The 19,268-nt window shown below is 50.7% G+C and overlaps 1 protein-coding gene across 10 annotated transcripts in view; it reads left to right on the top strand.

Moving 5' to 3' along the window:
* OTOF (otoferlin) overlaps positions 1-19,268 on the top strand; it is a 97,939-nt gene that overhangs the window by 35,583 nt on the left and 43,088 nt on the right. For all 10 annotated transcript variants that reach the window (XM_057404652.1, XM_057404648.1, XM_057404646.1 and 7 more), the window contains exon 5: positions 494-705. In XM_057404652.1, coding sequence (XP_057260635.1) covers positions 494-705 — 212 coding nt within the window. The remainder of the gene's footprint in view (positions 1-493; positions 706-19,268) is intronic.

Here is a 19,268-nt window from a genome sequence, read left to right as displayed (position 1 = left end):
GGACAGGGCCAGGCAGGAGCAAGGCATCATGTATCTGTGGGGTTCGGCAGTCAAGCACTTAACAGCAAGGCACAAATTCTTCACAAGGTGATGCACCACAGGCGAAATACACCAGCACAAGATGGCTTCATCTGCTTGTGGTGCTTTCAGATGCTTGAGTGGTTTGTCTGTTGTTTGGGGCTTTTCATGTCTCTCATATCTGATGCATCACCACCGAGGTCTGAGATGCACTAGCAGCTCCAAATGGATCAGGTGTCTGAGCAGGATGCAGGCTGCAGCACCGTGCCTGAGGTGGGTCAGACCACCTTCTGAAGCCAAAGACCTGCCTTCCAACTGTTTCATGCCACAGGAAAGAAGACTCTTTGGGGTCAGTAAGGCTCAGATACAAAGCCAGCTGATGCAACAGCTCTTCCTGACTTTCTGATTTTGCAGGACCTTCCATCCTCCTTATGCTGCCTACGAGTACTGACTGTGTCTTCCTTGTCTGTTGCAGACCAGCATATCCATCGAGATCAGGTACCAGGCTCTGGATGGGACAGTGGGTGCGTGGAACGACAAGGAGTTCCTGGATACCCCCAGTGTCCACTCAGAGGGGGATGGCAGGTACCCCTTAGAGACAGACAGCCTCCTCTCCAGCCACCGGCAGGGCTTGGACATCTCTCCAGGAAAATCCACCCAGCAGTCTACAGAGAGGAGCTTCAGGAGGTAAAGTGATGCTTACCACTTGGAGATGTGTGATGGCAGTGGGGCTGGGGAGGGCTTGGTTTGTCATGAAGGGGCAGATTTGCCCAAGTGCTCCTCTGAGACGCATCACGTCTCCTGGCCATCAGAAGACTCAGCTCAAAGTGAGGATGGGCTCCAAGTGTCCACTCTCCAGTGCTTGCAGTCCCTGGTGCTCCACTATGCCTGCCTAGCACAGAGCTGAGTCTTCCAGTAAGCACTGAGGTTTGTAGCACATGGCAGATGCTGGAGAGCAAATGTAATTAAGTACAGCTTCAGAGAAGATTAAGGGTCTCTCTGTTGGTCACACCTCATCCTGGGTGGGATTAGTGCCATGCGTGCAGTGTTAGACCCACATGTGCAGATGTGTGAGGTCTTGCATCTTGATGGAGCTCACGGTGCCTCCAGGACTGAGCTCCCTTCAGGGCAGGAGGTGGAGGTGAAGCTGCAGCCACGGGTGGGGGGAGGACAGCATGTCAGTCACAAAACAGCACCAGTGTGGGTGCTTCTGGAGTGGAAGGTGACAGTGATAATGCCTGTGCGTACCCCGTGGCAAGGCAGGTGACACAGCAGGGGCTGGAGGAGAAGGCAGGGATGCTGTGCATGGGGTGAGCCTCCCTTGCAACATTAACCCTTCAACAGGCAAGCACTTAGTGTCTCAGAGACATTGTCAAAGCTCTCTACATGGCAATCTGTTGGGATCTCGGTACCTCACCAGGCTTAAATGAAATCACATACTGAAGGCAGTGCCTGTTTGAGTTATCTGAGGGACTCTTTAACCTACAATGGCAGGTGGGAGCACCTCCACTTTTTCTAAGGGATGCTGTTGCCAGCTTTCCATTTATTTAAGGGTCTTTAATATCACCCTTGTATATTTCTAAGCTCATGGGACCTGTCACTGGATAAAAACAAGCCCAGGGGCTGTATCCTTCCATTTCTTGACACAAAGCTGCTGCAACAACTTGCAAACCCAGCCTGGTGATTGGGATGGGTGGAGAAGGCTCAGGGCTGGTGATGCTGCAGCTGGCTGTCCATTGGGATGAAGTGCAAGCTAGGACCAGTTCTGCCATGAGCTGTGACTTATGGATGCCCTGGGCTCAGTACTTGCTGGGAGGAACAGCCCCTTTACCACCTTATATGTAGCCATGAGGCCAAGGCATGGATGGGCACTTAGGCCCCAGTGATGCTGGCCCAGATTCAGCCCAACACATCACTGGCACTTTGAACCCTGTGCTCAAATGCTCCTCCAGCATGTCAGCAACAGGGGAGTTTTGCAAGCATGAAACAATTTGTGTCTGAATATATGGGGTCCATGGGCTGCTAAGGCAGATTTTTAGGCAGCTTTATACAGTTTATGTAGTTGTGTTGTCCATGGTAGTGACTTTATCAGTCTCAGCTCCAGGAGCTCTTGAACCCATTGGCCTCTTTCAGCTGGAAGAGTGGAGCCATCCAAGTTCTGAACTTGCTAAAGTCTTGTGGAAAGAGATAAACTGGTAGATGTAGTGGGACAGGTAGGGAGTACAGGCAGCCCAGGCAGAGCTGGGGTCTCAGGTCACCCACCCCTCTCCTGGGACCATCATAGTCCTTGTATGATGGCTACAGCCCATGTATGAAGGCTCCAGCTCAACTGCTTGAATGGTGCTGGGGGCTCAAAAGTGCACAGCTCTTGTGCTTCCAAATGCACACAGGAGCCCAGCCTGGAGGTATGAATCCAAACATACCACTGGGAATCGGCTACTTTTTAATAGCATTTATGTCCCAGGCGCTGCTGCAGCAGTACGTCATTCCCACCCCATGTTTCTGCAACAGTGTGCTTAGCTAGGGCTTGCTTTTTGCCTGGATTTAGCACTTCATTGGCCATATAAGAGCAAACTTTCTTTTTCCCTGTGGTGCGAGACTGAGGGGAGCTATCTCCAGTTACTCACATCACTCCTCAGCAGCCAATTAGCTGTGTGAATTGGGCTGAAATCTGTGAATTTTCAAGCACAGCTTTGTTTCCCAGCTCAGCGAACCGTGATGCTGCTGAACAGGGAAGATGCTGAAGGATTTTTAAAGGCTGGTGGCAGGGCAGCATAGTCCTGGTGGGGTGGGTTCCAGTCTGTCCGTCAGCCCTATGTGTTGGGAGACCAGCATCCTGCCTGTGCCACAAGATGCAGTAATGCTGCGTGGCTGATGCATTGCCTGCAGCAGATACCTGCAGGCAGTTGGATGGATTGAGGCTCTGTATTGGGTCCCCAGGGACTGTACCGTAAGTCTATGATGACCAGCTCAGCTGGAGGATGAGCACAGACACATTTCACCTGACAGAGCAGTTTTTAGGAGATGTGTGGTTTGCTGAGCATCGCTGCCCAGGTGTGCAGAGCTGCATCGTGGCTGAAGGCTGCAGAGCTGTGCTGGTGGCATGCAGCCAGTGCTGAGCAGAAGGGCTTCTGGAGGCTGGTTTGTACATGGCTGGTGAAGAATCCTTCCTGTTGGAAAGACGAGGTAAATGCAGTAGTTTATAAACAGGGAGCAGGGACTAGTAGGGGTGAAAATATCCTAACTGTGGCACCTGCTCAAACCTACCGTGGCAATGATTCTTGCACTGCATTTCCCCCCACCAAGGCCAGCACCTCTTAGCAGATGGGAGAGTGGTACTGGGTGTTCACAGTTTGGTGAAAGTCACAGAATCCTAGAATCACAGAATGTTTGGGGTTGGAAGGGACTATAGAAATCATCCAGTTCCAACCCCCTGCCACGGGCAGGGACACCTTCCACTAGGCCAGGTTGCTCCAAGCCCCATCCAACCTGGCCTTGAACACTGCCAGGGATGGGGCAGCCACAGCTTCTCTGGGCAACCTGTGCCAGGGCCTCACCACCCTCACAGGGAAGAACTTCTGCCTAAGAGCTCATCTAAACTTTCCCTTTGTCAGCTGGAGCAACCTGGTCTAGTAGAAAGTGTCCCTGCCCCTAGCAGTGGCTTAGAACTATGTGGTCCCTTCCAACCCAAACCATTTTGTGATTTGATGTTTCTATGAAGTTTGCATGTGGACAATTTCACTATAACTGGTTTCAGCTGCTGCTTTTGTACCAAGGAGCTTCCCCATCTCCTCTGGACTGGAGTCTTGTCCCACAGCAGGTCATTTTGAGCACAAGCGGATCTCAATCTTGGCTGTGTTGCTGCCCTTCACTGACCTCTGCCAACCCCAAGGACCATGGTCATTAATGTCACCACCACTACTGTTAGGAACAGTAAGGAGGGAAAAGACTGATGTTTCCTGTGTCACCACCCTCACAGGATGGAAGAGGATGAGATGTATTACCACAGTGAAGATGAACTTCTGGGAGAGGGGGACACCCTTAGCCAGGGATCCCTCAACACGAGGTAGGGAGCCAGTCAGCACCCATTTGTGCTGGTGGCAGTGAGGTTTGCAGTGCTGTGTTGCTCCTGACCTGTCCCTAGGGATGTCCCACAAGCATTGCCCCTGAATTCCCATTTCTTCAATGGAGGAGAGCTGGTGGGGAGCAGTGATGGAGAAGGTGGAAATGTATCCTTGGAAAGGATGCTCCAGAGAGGTGCTGGGATCCAGGATGGAGAAAAGGCCTTGTGGTGAGGCTGCATCTGGGGTACTGCCTCCCTGTTGGGACTCTCTTCCTTCTCCAGGTCCCACCACACATCAGGCACAGCTGTCCTCAGAACGAGAGATCAGCCATGACCAGTGCATGGGGAAGAGCTCCTTGTGATGTGCATGACAGTCTGATTTCTGTGTGCAGTGGTTTCTCTTGCAGTGTGGTGCTGTGAGTTGTTCCCCACTGTGTGCCAGAAAGAGTTTGGGGAGGGGCTGCAAGAGGGAAGTTCAGGTAAAACCCAGGGACCAACCCAATACTTCTGAGAGAGGCTCAGCCAAAGGAATGAGCATTTTGGGGGTCACCCCTCAACTCATGTGGCTCCAGTGATGGCAGAAAGCACATGAGGGTGATTATTCCTACATATGGCTCTTCTGAGGAGCTCATTTCTTGTAGCGGCTCCCCATACAGCCTGTCACCAAGTCCCTCAAGCTTCAGTAGCAGAAGCCTGTCATGGGAATTTATGGCCATATCAGTGCTAGCAAACACCTCTGTCAAGTCTCATTAACTGGACAGGCCAAGCACCTGAAATGACCATAACCTTAGTAAATCATTAGGACAGTCTCAGAGAAAGTTTTGATTACCTAGCACTGACCCAGGCGTTACCCAGGCAGAGTCAGGAGGTACCACAGCCCTGGGACAGTCCCAAAGGGCAGATTAGGGATTGCCTATCCAAATGCTTGTATTTGGTTGAGAAGCATTAGCATGGGTGTGATGCTGACAGGCAGTTCGTTTTCAAAGATAGGTAGCATGCCCTGGAACTTTTGATGTTGCAGCATAGAGGTACGTGGCTGTAGCACATGCCCAGTGAGCAGGGTACTCCAGGCTATAGATGCATCTGGGATGTTTGGGTGCCTGGAGATGAAGAGAAAGAGCTCTCACAAGGATGTTGAATTACTGGGTGTCCCCCAAAATCTCAAATGCCTCTCAGGCCAAGCCCAGATGTGGGAGCTGTCACTCCATGCATTGGATGAGGCATAGCTGTGCAACACCTTCAGCTTTCCATGGGTACCACTTCTCAGCGCAGGGACTGAGATGGGCCATCCTGCTGTGCCACATATACATTTGGACCTGGCCAAACCAGGGAAGCCAAGTTCAAAGTCAAGTCTAGCTCCTGCCTTGCCTTTGAGGGTTGGGCTGGATTTGGAATGAGTTGCTCTTAACTTTGGCACAGAAGAGCCGAAACTGTGTTCATACCAAGTACTGTGTCCAGCTCTGGGGCCCCCAACATAAGAAGGACGTGTACCTGTAGCAGAGAGAGGTATCCACGGCAAGGGGTTGGTACCAGATGGAACCAAACCATTCGGTGACCCAATGATTCTCTGAAAACAAGTTTCTGCAAGGCGGCAGTGAGATGTGTTGTAGCAGTAAGGGAGAGAAACTCCAGGTCTGACTGGGAGGGAAGTCAGCTCCCTGCCTGGAGATGCTTAAGTACAAGCTGGATGCACATGTGAGGAACAGCCTGGGCCAAGCTGTTACCCCTTGGGGAAAAAGCTGGACTTGAAATCTTCTTGGCAGCCCCTTTGCCTGTAGCTCTGTGTGTCTTCACAGTCTGTTTCCATCCTCTGTGTCCCCCTGGGTGGGGGTTGAGTCCAAATGAAGGCAGTGGGAAGATCTCCCTGGATTCCCAGAGGACTTCTGTCAGTGTCTTCTCCATCACAAAGCTGTTTACCTCCTCCCTGGTTCACTGGGGACACTGTTTTGTTATTCAGCTCATTCACTTTCCTGAAGGGATGCAGAAGGGAAGAAAGAAACAGACCTTGAAATGGGAAAAGCAACAGCAACAACTAGGAATATATAAATAGCACTGGGCTTGCCAAGCACTTCTCAGACATCTCCCTGCAGCCTAATAGAGGTGCCAGCCATGCTGGCAAGACAAGTGTTGGAAACCTGTGCCACCAGTGGGGATTATATCAGAGTTATTTGGAGCCAAGCTCAGCCCCTGTTCTCTCAGGAGAAGAAACACACCTTGGAGAGAAATACCATATTTGCTCTCATAACTCCTCTGTGCCCAGAGGAACTACTTCAGTTCATAGAATACATTTGCACAAGGTGAATTCTCCTGTTTTCTGGACAAAATATTGGGTGAGGGAATGAGACAGTTTTGTTTGCCAGTGTGTACTTTACCTGAAAACATAAAGACCTGAGAGCCCTGTGCTAATGCATGCTGTGCAGGAGCCAGCCTGCCCTCAAAGTAGGAACAGATCATTAAGGGATGGACATTTGCTCCCCATAGAGTCCCAGCAGGATTCATGGCAAGGAAGCACAGATGGAAAGCTCTTTTTTGCTATTTTCCCACCATGATGAGGAAAAGTACCCAAAGGGCCCCAGCTCCCTGCTAATGATTCAAGCAGAGACAAGTAGCACACTGAGAAATAAGGCTTCAGTCAGTAGACCCGCGGGAAGCAGTCTGTGGGAGGCTTACTAGAAATAATCTGCTTAAAACACCCCTGTGCTTCAGGCTGGGAGAGCTGGGCTTGCTCAGCCTGAAGAAGGCATTTAATTTTTGCTGCCCAAATGAAAAACCATAGAATCACAGAATCCCAGGTGGGAAAGGACCTCCAGGATCATCTGCTCCAACCTTTCTTGGCAAAGTGTGACCTAGACCAAATGGACCAGAAGCCTGTCCAGATAGATCTGGACTCAGGAGCAGGCAGAGGAGGAGGTGGGGAAAGAACAAGAGAAGGTGGGTTAACATGGCATGGCCCTTTCTGTTCCCCTGAATGTCACATGAAGTTCATGGGCCAAGCCAGTCTGCAGCTATAGAATCACAGAATGATTTGTGTTGTAAGCAACCTTAAAGCTCATCTAGTTCCACCCCCCTGCCAGGGATGGGGCAGCCACAACTTCTTTGGGCAGCCTGTGCCAGGGCCTCACCCCCTCAAGTGTAAAACGTTTCTTCCTTATATTTAGTCTGAATGCCCCCTCTTTTAAAGACCATCACCCCTTGTCCTGTCACTACAGGCCCTGCTAAAAAGTCTGTCCCCACACATGGGGACCTGGTTTAACTCCCGTCTTTGCAAATTACTTTTTCTATGATCTGGGGAGTCTTCCTTCCTTGCCCTGCCTTTCTTTCACCCCACTCCCAGGTTCAGGACCCAGTGTTCTCCTTTTCCTCCTAGTCAGTCCGCTGGGAGTCAGATATAGATGTCCCCAGTATGGGTCAGCCCAGAGATCACACGGCTTTGGCAGGTCTCCTAGCAGAGGTAAGACCCTCTCTAGCCCCAGCAGAACCAGCACGGTCTGGAGTGGCTCTGCCACCTTCCCATGGAGCAGAACATTGCCCCAGCCTGCAAATCTTCATTAGAGTTGTTGGGGATCATGCTCTGGTGTTTCACCTCACACTGCCAGTACCAGGAGAGCCAGATCCATCTGCATCAGCAAAGGTTCCATGTACTGCATTCAATCCAGCTCCTGCAGAGCTACATCAATATCTCTGCACCAGGTTCCCACCATGCAGGTGACTGGGCTTCAGTGCTACCAGCAGAACAAAGCCTTACCTAAGCTAAAACCCAGCAGTTCTGACTGCTCACTTTTCCCCACATTGGCTGCCTCTGTGTTTCACACATGGATTTTGAGTGGCTGGGCAAGCTGGCAGCCAGTTGGAGACAAGAAGCCAGTACATGTGAGGAGGAGAAAAGCCATTAGCATCCCAGCTGAAAAAGCCTCCAGCAAGATGGTCTCACACATGAAAATGTGCTAAAGAGACATGGCTGGGGAGAAACAGCCTGAACTGCAGACACACCATGCTGGGCTCTGGCTCCTACCCCGCAGGAGCAATCTGGTCTCTGTGAATGCAGCTCAGCGTGCAGGAGCGTCTCAGAAAGCAGGCTGTGCGCTGGGAACACAGGGACTCAGGACAAAAAGACTTACTTTCCTTTTATTTTTAGTTTCTTATACCTGTTAGGGCATCCTCCTTGACTAGTGCTAGATCCTGGATAATCCCTCGCCCTGACTCAAGGCATCTTCATCTTCTTTCCCACCTTTGCAGGGTGTCTCTGTGTGTGTTGACTCTCATGTGTCTGCATTCCCACAGATACAAACATCTCTGCTTGATGCTAAGCATGGGGCTGTTGTCACTGATGTAAACAGGACCCCTGTGCTTTGCTTGAAGCTGCTATCTGAGAGCAATCCCGCAGCTTGCCAAGCACAAAATCGTGATGTGTAGGAGCACCTACCCCATTGTTCAGCACCTACGGGCTCCGCTGTAGGCAGGGAGGCAGCTCCAGCAGGGCTGGAAGCAGAAATGCCTTGTACCAGTGCTGCTAAAACCATCCAAGCTTTGTTCTCAGGCCCCTTGGAGTAGTGCTTGTGTCCCCTTGAAGGTGCTGTGCAAGTGTTTGCAGGATGGGACCTGAGCTTTCAAGCTGTGATAGTTGTTTGTGTCATATTAGCCATGTGTTTCTTCTGGGCAGGGAGCTGGTGGGTTTTAGGCTAGCTAACAATGCAGTGAGCCAGCATGGGGTGACATCAGGACTTCCCAAGGGGAAAGCAGCTGGTAATTCTGCTTACCACCTGCCAGGCACAGGGTACAGGGCACAGCACTGACCCACCACAGCTTTTTCCAGCCTAAGTATCTTTTCTCTTTAAGCAAATTCACCACAAGCAGAAGGGAAGAGGAGAAGAAGGAGGTTGGGGTGGAGAGGGCCAGGTCCCTTCCACCCTTGCATGGAGCTTGACCAGCCAAATAGGCACAGAAAACTGGTCTGGGTTGTGCACAGACCCTGCAGGCAGTGGTGTGAGTGGCAGAGGGAGGGTCAGCTCAGTGCAAGGCGATTGTGGGTTTATAGACATGCATGGAGTGGTTTGCCGTGTTGGTGTGTTCTGAAGTTCTTCCTGTGCTGAAGCAAATAATCTTGGTTTTTACAACACTGACACAATGGAAGAGCCCTCTGTCTTCATATCTCAGCAGTTTTTTTTCTCTCTCTCTGTAAATGCCCTAGCCTTGGAGACGATGCAGAAGAGCAGCACTCTAGGTAAATACCCACACCAGCCCTGCTCAGATAGTGGCCCTGAAATGCTGCAGTGCTGAGACACGCTCTAAGTCTTGATCTTCAGGGAATGCTCCCTTAGATCCAGCTTAAATGTCAAAACTTGGAGGCCCAAATCTGTTAAGTCCAGATTTAGCTGGGGCTCACAGGCTAGTAGCCTGCTCACCCTATGCAGAATCCATTAGATGAAGCAGGCCAGGACATAGGCAGTAGCACCTTCCCAACTGTTAGATCAGTATTGTGGTCCCTGGCACAGATTTGTCTCAGGGATTGTTTATGATAGCACAAGAACATATTTATGATATGATAGACCAGAGGTTACACCCAACAAGTAGCCTGTATGCAGGTTTGGGAGGGAAGGAATTTCACCTATACGGAGACAAGCTGTGTCATGGCGAAAGAATGAGCCTTCGTCCGTCTATTTACCAATATAGACTTATCCCTAGATTCCCCCTGTGGACATAAAGAGAGATGGGCACTTCCAGAGGTTGCTCATGGAGAGCAGGTACACCTCTGGACTGCCAAAATTTGGGTGGGGTAGGGCTGTCCGTGTCACGGTTCCTGTCCAACTTGAAACCGAGATCCCAGGAAGCATCACCTGATAGCTGTTGACCTTGAAATATTCATGGACAGGACAGAGCTCTGCAGCCGAAAGCAATCTGGTCATGGTGAATTATTGATGGTGTCTTTTCTTGTGAGTACCCAGTGGATACCAGACATGTCTGATGGGAATCGACCCTCTGCTGGCCACTAATTACCCCTGCAGGTCACTTGCTCCAAAGCTGGGGTCATTGCCAAGCACTGAAGTTGAACTTGGTGATGAAAACACCCATGACAGGAGTATGGGAGAGGCAGGACCTCCTGCTTCTGTCAGGCCTGGGCGCCTTGCTGGTCAGCCTGTGCTGGTCAGTGGTGCAAACACGTTTGTGTGGCACTATTGCTGCTCAGCTTTCCAGAGCTGCTGTGTGGCTATAGAGAGATAGAAACTAGAGAGTGCTGTGAGGTGCATCCCAGCACCATCCTGCATGGCCCTAGGAAGCTCAGCAAGGCTCTTGTTATGATCCCAATCCTCCTAGGTTGCCCTTACAGTCAAAGGGGAGAGGAATCTCCCAAAGGATGTTTACCCACATAGGGTCTAACTCAGCCTCTGGTTGTGGTGGAAGAGCAACATGTACAGCTCACAACCTCTGTGTCTAAATAGAGAAGGAGGATCTGAAATTGCTAACTCAGGTGTGGCACTTGGGCACAGATGGTAGGGATGTCACACATCAGACCAGTGCCTCCCATCAGCATAACCAGGCAAGTCTTGGGGTCCTTTTCATCCTGAGCAAAGAAAATGGAAAAGACCTCACAAAGAATATCAGTCCCTGTCAAGATTGTCCCATCCTTTCTGCAACCCCTCTAATGTACTATTAAATTGCTATGGGAAAAAAAATATCATCCTGAGTACCCTAAAGAGCAGGAGGAGGGCTGTGAAAATCTGTTCAAAGCAATGAGTGCAACTGTGAGTCCCAAAGCTGATCCTCCAGCATCTTGAGAAGCTGTTAGCATCTCTAATCTGGGTTGACCTCAAACTGATCTAGGAGATCTTCAGATCTAGCAGGAGCAATGGATGATGCTGGCTGTGCCAGGATGGTGACAGCTTCTGTGCCATGTGCCAGAAGCGCAGATCCTGTCACCAGCCATGCCTTTCCTGGGGACAGTGTGAGGAGAGCACAATAGGCTGGGTGCACACAGCTGCAGTTACCATCCATCAGCTATCTTGGAGCACCCCATGGCGAGGGGCTGTGGCTCAGACAAACCACTAGCCCTCCTCCGAAGGGATGTCCCTGCACTCACCAGGTCAATGTTTCCCTTGCTGCTGGTGGGCTGCTTCAGGAAGCCTGACACTGTTTTTGACTTGTTTTGTTTTGTTTTTTCTCTTTCTCTTTGGTGCCTCACTCAGGATTAAGTTTAACGATGGATACAAGTCAGTAGCAAGGTATCAAAATGTCATGAATGATGGGATCTGGGCTTTTATGGGGAGGTGGCTCTTTATCTCAGGCCATCCCAGTCACCCCGCATCCCCCAAATATGTGACTGTCCAGGCATAAATATTACCAGAATTTGGGATACAGGCTGGTTTAAGCTCCAAATCTTTATTAATTCAAATTAATTCCCAAATCTTAAACCAGGAGAGCAGGGTATGTGGTCCAGGCAGGCCTGGGTGAAGCCAATGCGTCATGCATCTCTATCACAGCACTTCTCTGCAAGTGGAGGACAGCACACAGTGAGTGCTCTGAAGCTGTAGCTGAAGCCTTCAAGGCAGGAAGAGCTGTACAGTAGCATTCAAGCCTTGTGCTCCAGGAGCTTTCTATGGGACCCAGCCATACCTGCAAGCCTCCTCCATGTCACATTGCAAAGGAGAAGCAGATCCTCAGGTCCCTTTAAAGCTATATCCCATACAAGATGACAATGGTGATGTTCACCCCATCTCTAGGGCTGGTGGACTTCTAAAGGTTATATAATATATATATAAACAATATATTATAGTACATAATTATAGAATATATATGTAGCATATAATATTATATATAATATATTATATATAATAAAATTATTGATATGTATAATTATTATTATACAAATCAATAAAAATAGATCTGTATAAGTAAATTTATCTGGCATGGATGAGTCCAGGACAATGATCCCAGCCCCAACCCATCCCTGTAAGTTTGTTCTCCATTGCTGCTGCTCAGTATCTGGGGGTAGGTGGAGAAGATGTGGAAGGAACCTGCAGAAGAGTGCTGTCCACACACTGGCATGCAGGACCTGGGTGATTGCAAAGAGCTGTGGGACAATGTCTCCTCAGTACCTGCTTCAGCCTGGCAGGACCCCCCCAGGGGGTGGTGGCATCCATTAGCCCCGTGGGCTGTGGGAGGGTATGTCTGTTTGGGTTGGTTTGTTTCTTGCTCACATTCATCCTCCTGGCTGTGTCTCTTCCAAGCAGTGAAGACCCTGAAGACCCCAGGTACTGGGCATGGTATCCCTGCTTCCCTCAGGCCCCTTGGGCATGGTGTGTGCATGTATGTGACATGCGTGTTGGCATACCAATCCCTGCATGGCATTTGGACCCAGGGAAGGGTCCTAACTGCTTCCTGCCCTCTTCTTCTTGGGAAGCTTTCTTGTATTCACTCCATCCCCTCCTCCACAAAGAGCAGGGCTTCTTTGTATTTGATCTATTCTCCCCTATGCCCAACAAGGATAAATTTCCTTCTAGTCAGGGGCCTTCCAAAGGAGCTTTGAGGATAACATTTGTCTGTCTGCCTAGCTATCCACCCATTCATCTATCCATCCCTTCATCCCAATGCAGTTATCACCATCACCATCTGTCCATCTGTCCATTAATCCATCTCAGTGCAATCCTATGCATCCATCCATCTTTCCATGCATCCTATTGATACTATCTTTCCATCCATCACTGCAGTTCTCACCATCCGTCTATCCATCCATCCATCCATCCATCCATCCATCCATCTCAATACAATCCTATGCATCCATCTTTCCATACATCCTACTGATATTATCTTTCCATCCATCACTGAAATGCTCACCATCCATCCATCCATCCATCCTACTGTGATACTATCTGTCCATGCATCTACACATAACATCAGCTAGCCCAGTGCCAGTTTATCCAGCCCTGCTCTTTTTCTGTCAGTTGTTCTTTCTTCCATCTCTCCTTCCTCCTCATTCCAGCACCACCAGTACTGTCACTATCTCTGTACCCAGTTCCCTGGATGCCAGTGGGTTAGGAAGTCCTGTTGCATCAAGATTTCCCTCTGGCATGCTTGTGAATCGGGTTTGATTGATTGCTTGGTGCATGTTGCTGATGGGGGTTTTGAGGGGAGAAGGTGGGCAAGGGTCTTTGTCACTGCAGCAGGATGAACCATGTCTGAATGAATTGCTCTTTGTGATTGCAGAGCTAAGGCTAAGGGGAAAGAGAAAAGACACCTCGTGTTACCATTCAGGTATCCCGACTCCCCCTATCCCTGCTTGTGCCAAGCTCCAGCCGCTGGCCCCTTGCAGCTGTGTTACTGCATCCCCCTGAAACAGCTGCAGGGCAGGACCACAAGTTCCTCTGTGCTATCTATCTAGAGTGCTTAACACCAAGTTGCTGGAAGGTATAAAATGAGAATTCTCTGGTGGTGCCTTTTTCAGGCACCAAGAGCCCAAACTGTGGCTTTCTGCAGCCAGAGAGGCACCTTTTGCTGTGAGGCCTGCTGTGGAAGGGGCAAGGGTAAAGGAGGGGAGGGAGAAAGTGTATTCTGGTGTTAGCTGCTCCACCAGGCCCTTGGACCAGGATATCCAGATCTCTCACGTAGTGCAATCGCCCCATTCACCCAAGCACTGATGTTATGAGAGCACAGGACCAACAGCACCGTGAGCCACTGTACATCGGAGCCAGGAAAGCAGATATGCAGGAGGAGGGAGACATTCAGAGCAAGAGGGCAACCACAGTATGTTCTTGTGTCCCTCATCCAGGCTTCATTTACACCAGTGAAATGAACAGGGAGAGGATGCAGGCTCAGGTACTATCCTGTCCCTTCCCCACCCAGGGAGGTTACTCCCATCCTGGTATGGGGAAATCAGACACTGTGGCACCCCAAGGCAGTTTGGATGGGTGCTGGTGGGGAGGTAGAGTTTCCCAGCTGGGCTATAGCAGGGAAAGGTCTTGCACCACTGAGGTGCTCAGGGAGATGCAGCTGCTGGTCTGTGTCCCTACAGCATTAGGGCCCAGCAAAGCAGCATGCTCAGGTGAGATGGTGATGGATGAGCTATGGCTTTGTAGGTTGCCCGGACCACATCCATGAGCTGCAGGAGAAAGGATGGAGTGATTTAAATCCTCTCCCAGCACTGGGCAGGGGCACCAGGGCAGCTTTTACAATGCAGATGAACCAGCTGAGCTTCCTGGCATTGGTGTTTCTTTTCTCCTGTGGCAAGCTCAGTTGGCAAGGGAATAATTTCTGATGGTTTGGCCTCAGAGCAAGTGTCCGTGCAGGGAGAGAGCAGGACCACTTGCTTCAGAAGGAGTTTCTGGGTGGGTTTCCTTGGCTGTTTTCAAACCCAGGCTCCAAATTGATCCCTGCCCATGCTGGGCTGAACAGGAGAACCCTGCTTTTCCCAGCTTTCCACCCAGGGCTGGGACCTGCTCCCCATCTTGTGCTGGAGCTGGTCTTCTGGACTTCACCTCTCTAAAAACCCATCCTGTAACACATCAACAATGTGTCTAGGGAGTTGTTGTTTTTTCTGGGTGCTTTTCCAGCAACGCAGTGCGCAGGAAGCTGGAGATTCTTACTCTGAAGCCACCCTCCTGTCCCCCATTCCCAGCACAGATATGGCCATGGGGCAAAACCAGCTCTCCTAATCACTTTATAGAGCTGATAATTGCTTCCTCCTCCCCACTTTACTGATGCACAATGGGGGAGATTAGCCAGAGAAGAAAGAGTGACTGACTGACTGAAACAGGGGGGCAGGTCCCAAAGAGAGAAATGTAGGAGCCCTGAGAGAAGGAAAACAGGTTGGAAAAGCCATAAAGCAGAGCAGGGGGGTGCAGAGTGAAACAGGGAGGTGAGCATTCAGTGTTTCCTGCACAGTGTCATGGCAGGAGGATGCAGTGTCAGTCTGGGCAGGTTTGAGGACCCCCTGATCCAGCTCATCTCAGTAGTCCTCTCTGGAGGGAGGATATGAATACACCTTTGTGGGAGGATAAGGAAGACCATCCCCCTCCACCAAAAAGGAAAAGAAGCCTTATCTCCTGCCCCAACAGCATCCCAGACCTGTGCACATACCCACCCACATGTATGCCTTCACAGCTCTAGCTGCTTTACTGGCCATGTACACACATCCACTGAATGCCCATCACCTCCACCTCCTAGTGCAGGAAGCTGTGGTTCTCCTAAGCCCATCTAGCCTAGCAGAGGTCATGCAGCAATGCTATCCACCTAAATTACAGGTGTAGGTAGGACAGGGGTGTTTGGGGCCAGCCCTGCTGAGGAAGGTTGCCCATGATCACAGCCCACGGATGGGGCGCTTTGAGCATGTGTGAGGAGCAGGGAAGCTGCAAAGGGAAGAGCAGCCTCTATGGTTTTGTGGTCTGATTGGAGCACTTGAAGTGCACTGAAGGTTTTTTGCCTTTTCTTCCCTTGATGCACAACCACTGGCTCCAGCAAAGGCAAAGAGAAGACGAAGGAGCACAAGTAGGTTTGCTCTCCCTGCTCCTTCTTCTCCTTATTTCCAGCTTTCCTAGCTCATGCTGTGGCTGATCTGGTATACGATGTGCTTGGTCTTTCTCTATAGCTGAGCCTTGTCAACCTTGGAGGAACTTGGGTGTGTGGCCTTAGGCTTAAGAGGGAATACTTGTCTACAGCAAAAGTCAATGTAAAAGGCTTGGAGCAGTCCCTGGCAGGACTGGCAGGGGACTTTGAGGTCCTTAGAGAAGTCTGGCTCCCATCAGGTTTGGACAGGTCCTGGCTGTGGGAAGAGTTTCCCAGCTTGGTCATGGACAGCATGTTCAGGGCTCAGGGCAGGAGAGGGTCTGGGTGCAGGTCCTCAGCACAGGGCAAATGGGACTTAGCAGCAGCTTTACAGCTCCTGTGCCTACAGGTCAGGCTGCCGCATCATCCATGTGGACAAGTTTCTTCAGCTCCTGCCTTTCTTTTATCCCCAGCTGCTCGCATTGGTGTCAGACCAGGCTGTGTCTGAGCTCTCTCCCAACAGCAGCATCCTCCAGCTCTCTACTCCTGTGAGTGCTGGGTAATCTCCTGCTGCCCAGGGGATGATCCCTGCAACCACTGCAGGGCACTTCCCAGCCAGTGAGGTCTCTTCTGGCTCGTATGGATTGCATTGCAGCTGAAGGACCAGTTTCTGCTTGTGTCTTCCTAATGGACCCTCCTAATTAATGGGGTAAAGCGAGGAGGCAGAGATGAGATGGGGAGAGGGAAAAATGTCTCCAAGGAGTCAGCAAGGAGGGGCAGACTCAAGGAAAGGTGGGAAGAGATCTCCCTGCACCAAACAGCCTGGTCCTTGTTGGTTCCCATTCCCAGTTTGGCTGTGCAGGGAAGGGGGAAGAAACAGACTGTGTCTGAGGGTTGGTGGTGAGCTCGAGGCTGGTGTGGGTAGCATGAACCCATGGGGCTGGCAGTGGGGTCTGTCCCCATTACAAGTGGAAGAACTGGAAGTCTTGTTAGCACAGGGGTGATGGAGGCAGCACCCATCTGACAGGCATAACTTCTGCAAAGAATTGAGCCATGGAAACCATGTTCCCTGCTCCCAGCTCCTCAGTCAAGAGCAATGATTAAAATGTCTTTCAAGCCATGAATAATTAACAAACAACCTGCAACTGTATCTTTAACTAGAAGCTGGCCAGGAGAGAGACTGCTTCCATCTTGCTGCCCATGTCTCAAAATACATCATTCCCTCTGAGCTCCCCTCCTGGAGAGCCACACGGTGGAACCCTAAAGGACAAAGTCAAGTGCCTCAATTCAATATAATTTGTCTGCTCAATCCAATATTAGAATCACAGAATCATATAATGCCTTGGGTTGGAAGGGACCTTAAAGTTCATCCAGTTCCAGCCCCCTGCCATGGGCAGGGACACCTTCCGCTAGACCAGGTTGCTCCAAGCCCCATCCAACCTGACCTTGAACACTGCCAGGGATGGGGCAGCCACAGCTTCTCTGGGCAACCTGTGCCAGGGCCTCAGCACCCTCACAGGGAAGAACTTCTGCCTCAGATCTCATCTCACTCTCCCCTCTGTCAGCAGCTTAAAGCCATTCCCTCTTGTCCTGTCCCTACAGGCCCTTGTCAACAACCCCTCTCCAGATTTCTTGTCAGCCCCTTTAGGCACTGGAAGCTGCTCTAAGTTCTCTGTGGAGCCTTCTCTTCTCCAGGCTGAACAAGCCCAGCTCTCTCAGCCTGTCTCCATAGTAGATGGGTGCTCTCCAGCCCTCAAACATCTCTGTGGCCTCCTCTGGACTCCAACAGCTCCAAGCTCTTCTGATGCTGGTGCTGCTAGAGCTGAACCTAGGACTGCAGGGAGGGTCTCACCAGAGTGGAGCAAAGGGGGAGAATCCCCTCCCTTGATCTGCTGGTCACACTGCTTGTGATGTGGCCCAGAACATGGCTGGCAACCATACTGCAGCCAGCATTTGTTGTCTTAAATCACAACTTGCAGGAACCCAGTCTTGACCCTGCTTCCACGTTGGGTTGCAGTGGTCCAGCAGCTTGCACCATTTTGGAGGGGAGCACGCAGGCAGCAGCATCCTCACCAGTGTCTCAGTTCTTTAGGAAACCAGCCTTATACCCAGGCTGTGGCAAAGGGGGGCTCTTGGTGCTGCTGCACAACCTGTGTCGGCATCTCAGGTTCACGGCTCCTCATGTAATATTCATGTGTAGATGGTGTCAGCTCTCCACCAGTGCCAGCTTCCCATCTGTGCCGTCGGATGCCTGGCAGGAGCAGCAGAGGGGTTGGCGACCTTTGCTTAATGCTGCAAAGACCCTGCTGTGACTGGACAGGAGGCTTGGCCGGAGTCCCCATCCCTGCTTGGCTCCTGAACCGCACATCGAGCACAGCTCTGCCCAAGGCACCAGGATGGCTGCTCCACCATAGACAAGCCTCTGGCTGCTCTCCCGTCTCAGCTGAGCTCTTCCAGCATCTCCTCCTGGGGGAAGCCAAGTCCTGGTCAGCCGGTGGGTGAAGGGATGGGAAACAGGAGGTGTATGGGGTGTGTCGGTGCTCACCTGGCTTGGAAAAGGTGACAGATGGGGCTTGGGAATGGTCTGGGAGACAAGGGTGAGCCACTGAGCATCTGCCTTCAAAGCATCTGGAATGGCTTCCTCCTCATCCATCACTTACTTCTTTCCTTCTTCTCATCACATACCAAGTATGCTGCCAAAATTCACCAAAATCCACTTTTTGGGTTTTTTTTTTCCTTCGGTTTTTTTCCTGGGCAACCTGATCTACTGGAAAGTGTTCCTGCTCATTGCATGGGAGTTGGAGTAGATGACCTTTGAAGGTCCCTTCTAACCCAAACTATTCTGTGATTCTATGATTTCCTTCATATCTTTTGTTCCTTTTTTCTCCCTTCTTTTTTTCCCTTCTTCTTTTTTTTTTCTCCTTTGTTTTTTCTTTTTTTTTTATTATTTTCCTTGGTGACCTCCAAACTCCATGGATCCCTAGATATTTGTCTCCCTTAGGCTCCAGTCCACTGCGATAATACCAGTAAGGGGAGCGGTGAAGGAAGGCAGCAGCACCAGATGTTGTAACTGGGTCTGCGACGAGCAGCAGGGAGATGTGGTCAGGGTGTGGGCATGGAGGCAGCACCTGAAATTTTATGCCACCAAGAGACCTTGTGCCCTCTGGACTCTGCTTTCTGAACCAGGTAGTGCTGAGGTTCATCTTGTGGATGTACCAGAGGCTATTTCCCATTTCTGGGGCCTTTTCTGCAGCGTTACTACTTTTAGGGACCTAAGCCAGACCAACTACATCCTCAGTGGCCACGCAAGGATCTTGTTATTTTGGATCCTGGTAGAGGACCAACACTGCCAGCGTCTTCTCAGCAGTCATACTGGCTCCACCACCATAGAATCACAAAATGGTTCAGATCGGGAGGGACCTTAAAGCTCATCCAGTTGCACCCTCCTGTCATGGACAGGGACACCTTCCACTAGAGCAGGTTGCTCCAAGCCCTGTCCAGCCTGGCCTTGAACACTGCCAGGGATGGAGCAGCCACAACTTCCACACCATCCTGCTGCTCTTCTGCTTTGTTGTACTTCCCAAGGAACCTCAGAAATTTCCAGGACAAATATAGTGATTTTATTATTAAGCATCTTCAAGCAAAGAGTGCCAGCTCTGGGGCTGGTGGGATGTTTCTTTCTCCATTTCAAATAAATTAAGTGGAAAGAAGGGAA

The sequence above is a fragment of the Pezoporus wallicus genome, unplaced genomic scaffold (genome assembly GCF_028554395.1).
Source record: "Pezoporus wallicus isolate ANWC-B61680 ecotype Strahan unplaced genomic scaffold, APGP_CSIRO_Pwel_v1 contig_11009, whole genome shotgun sequence".
NCBI lineage: Eukaryota > Metazoa > Chordata > Aves > Psittaciformes > Psittacidae > Pezoporus > Pezoporus wallicus.
Note: the sequence above shows the minus strand (reverse complement) of the source record. Positions and strands in the feature narration are given on the sequence as shown.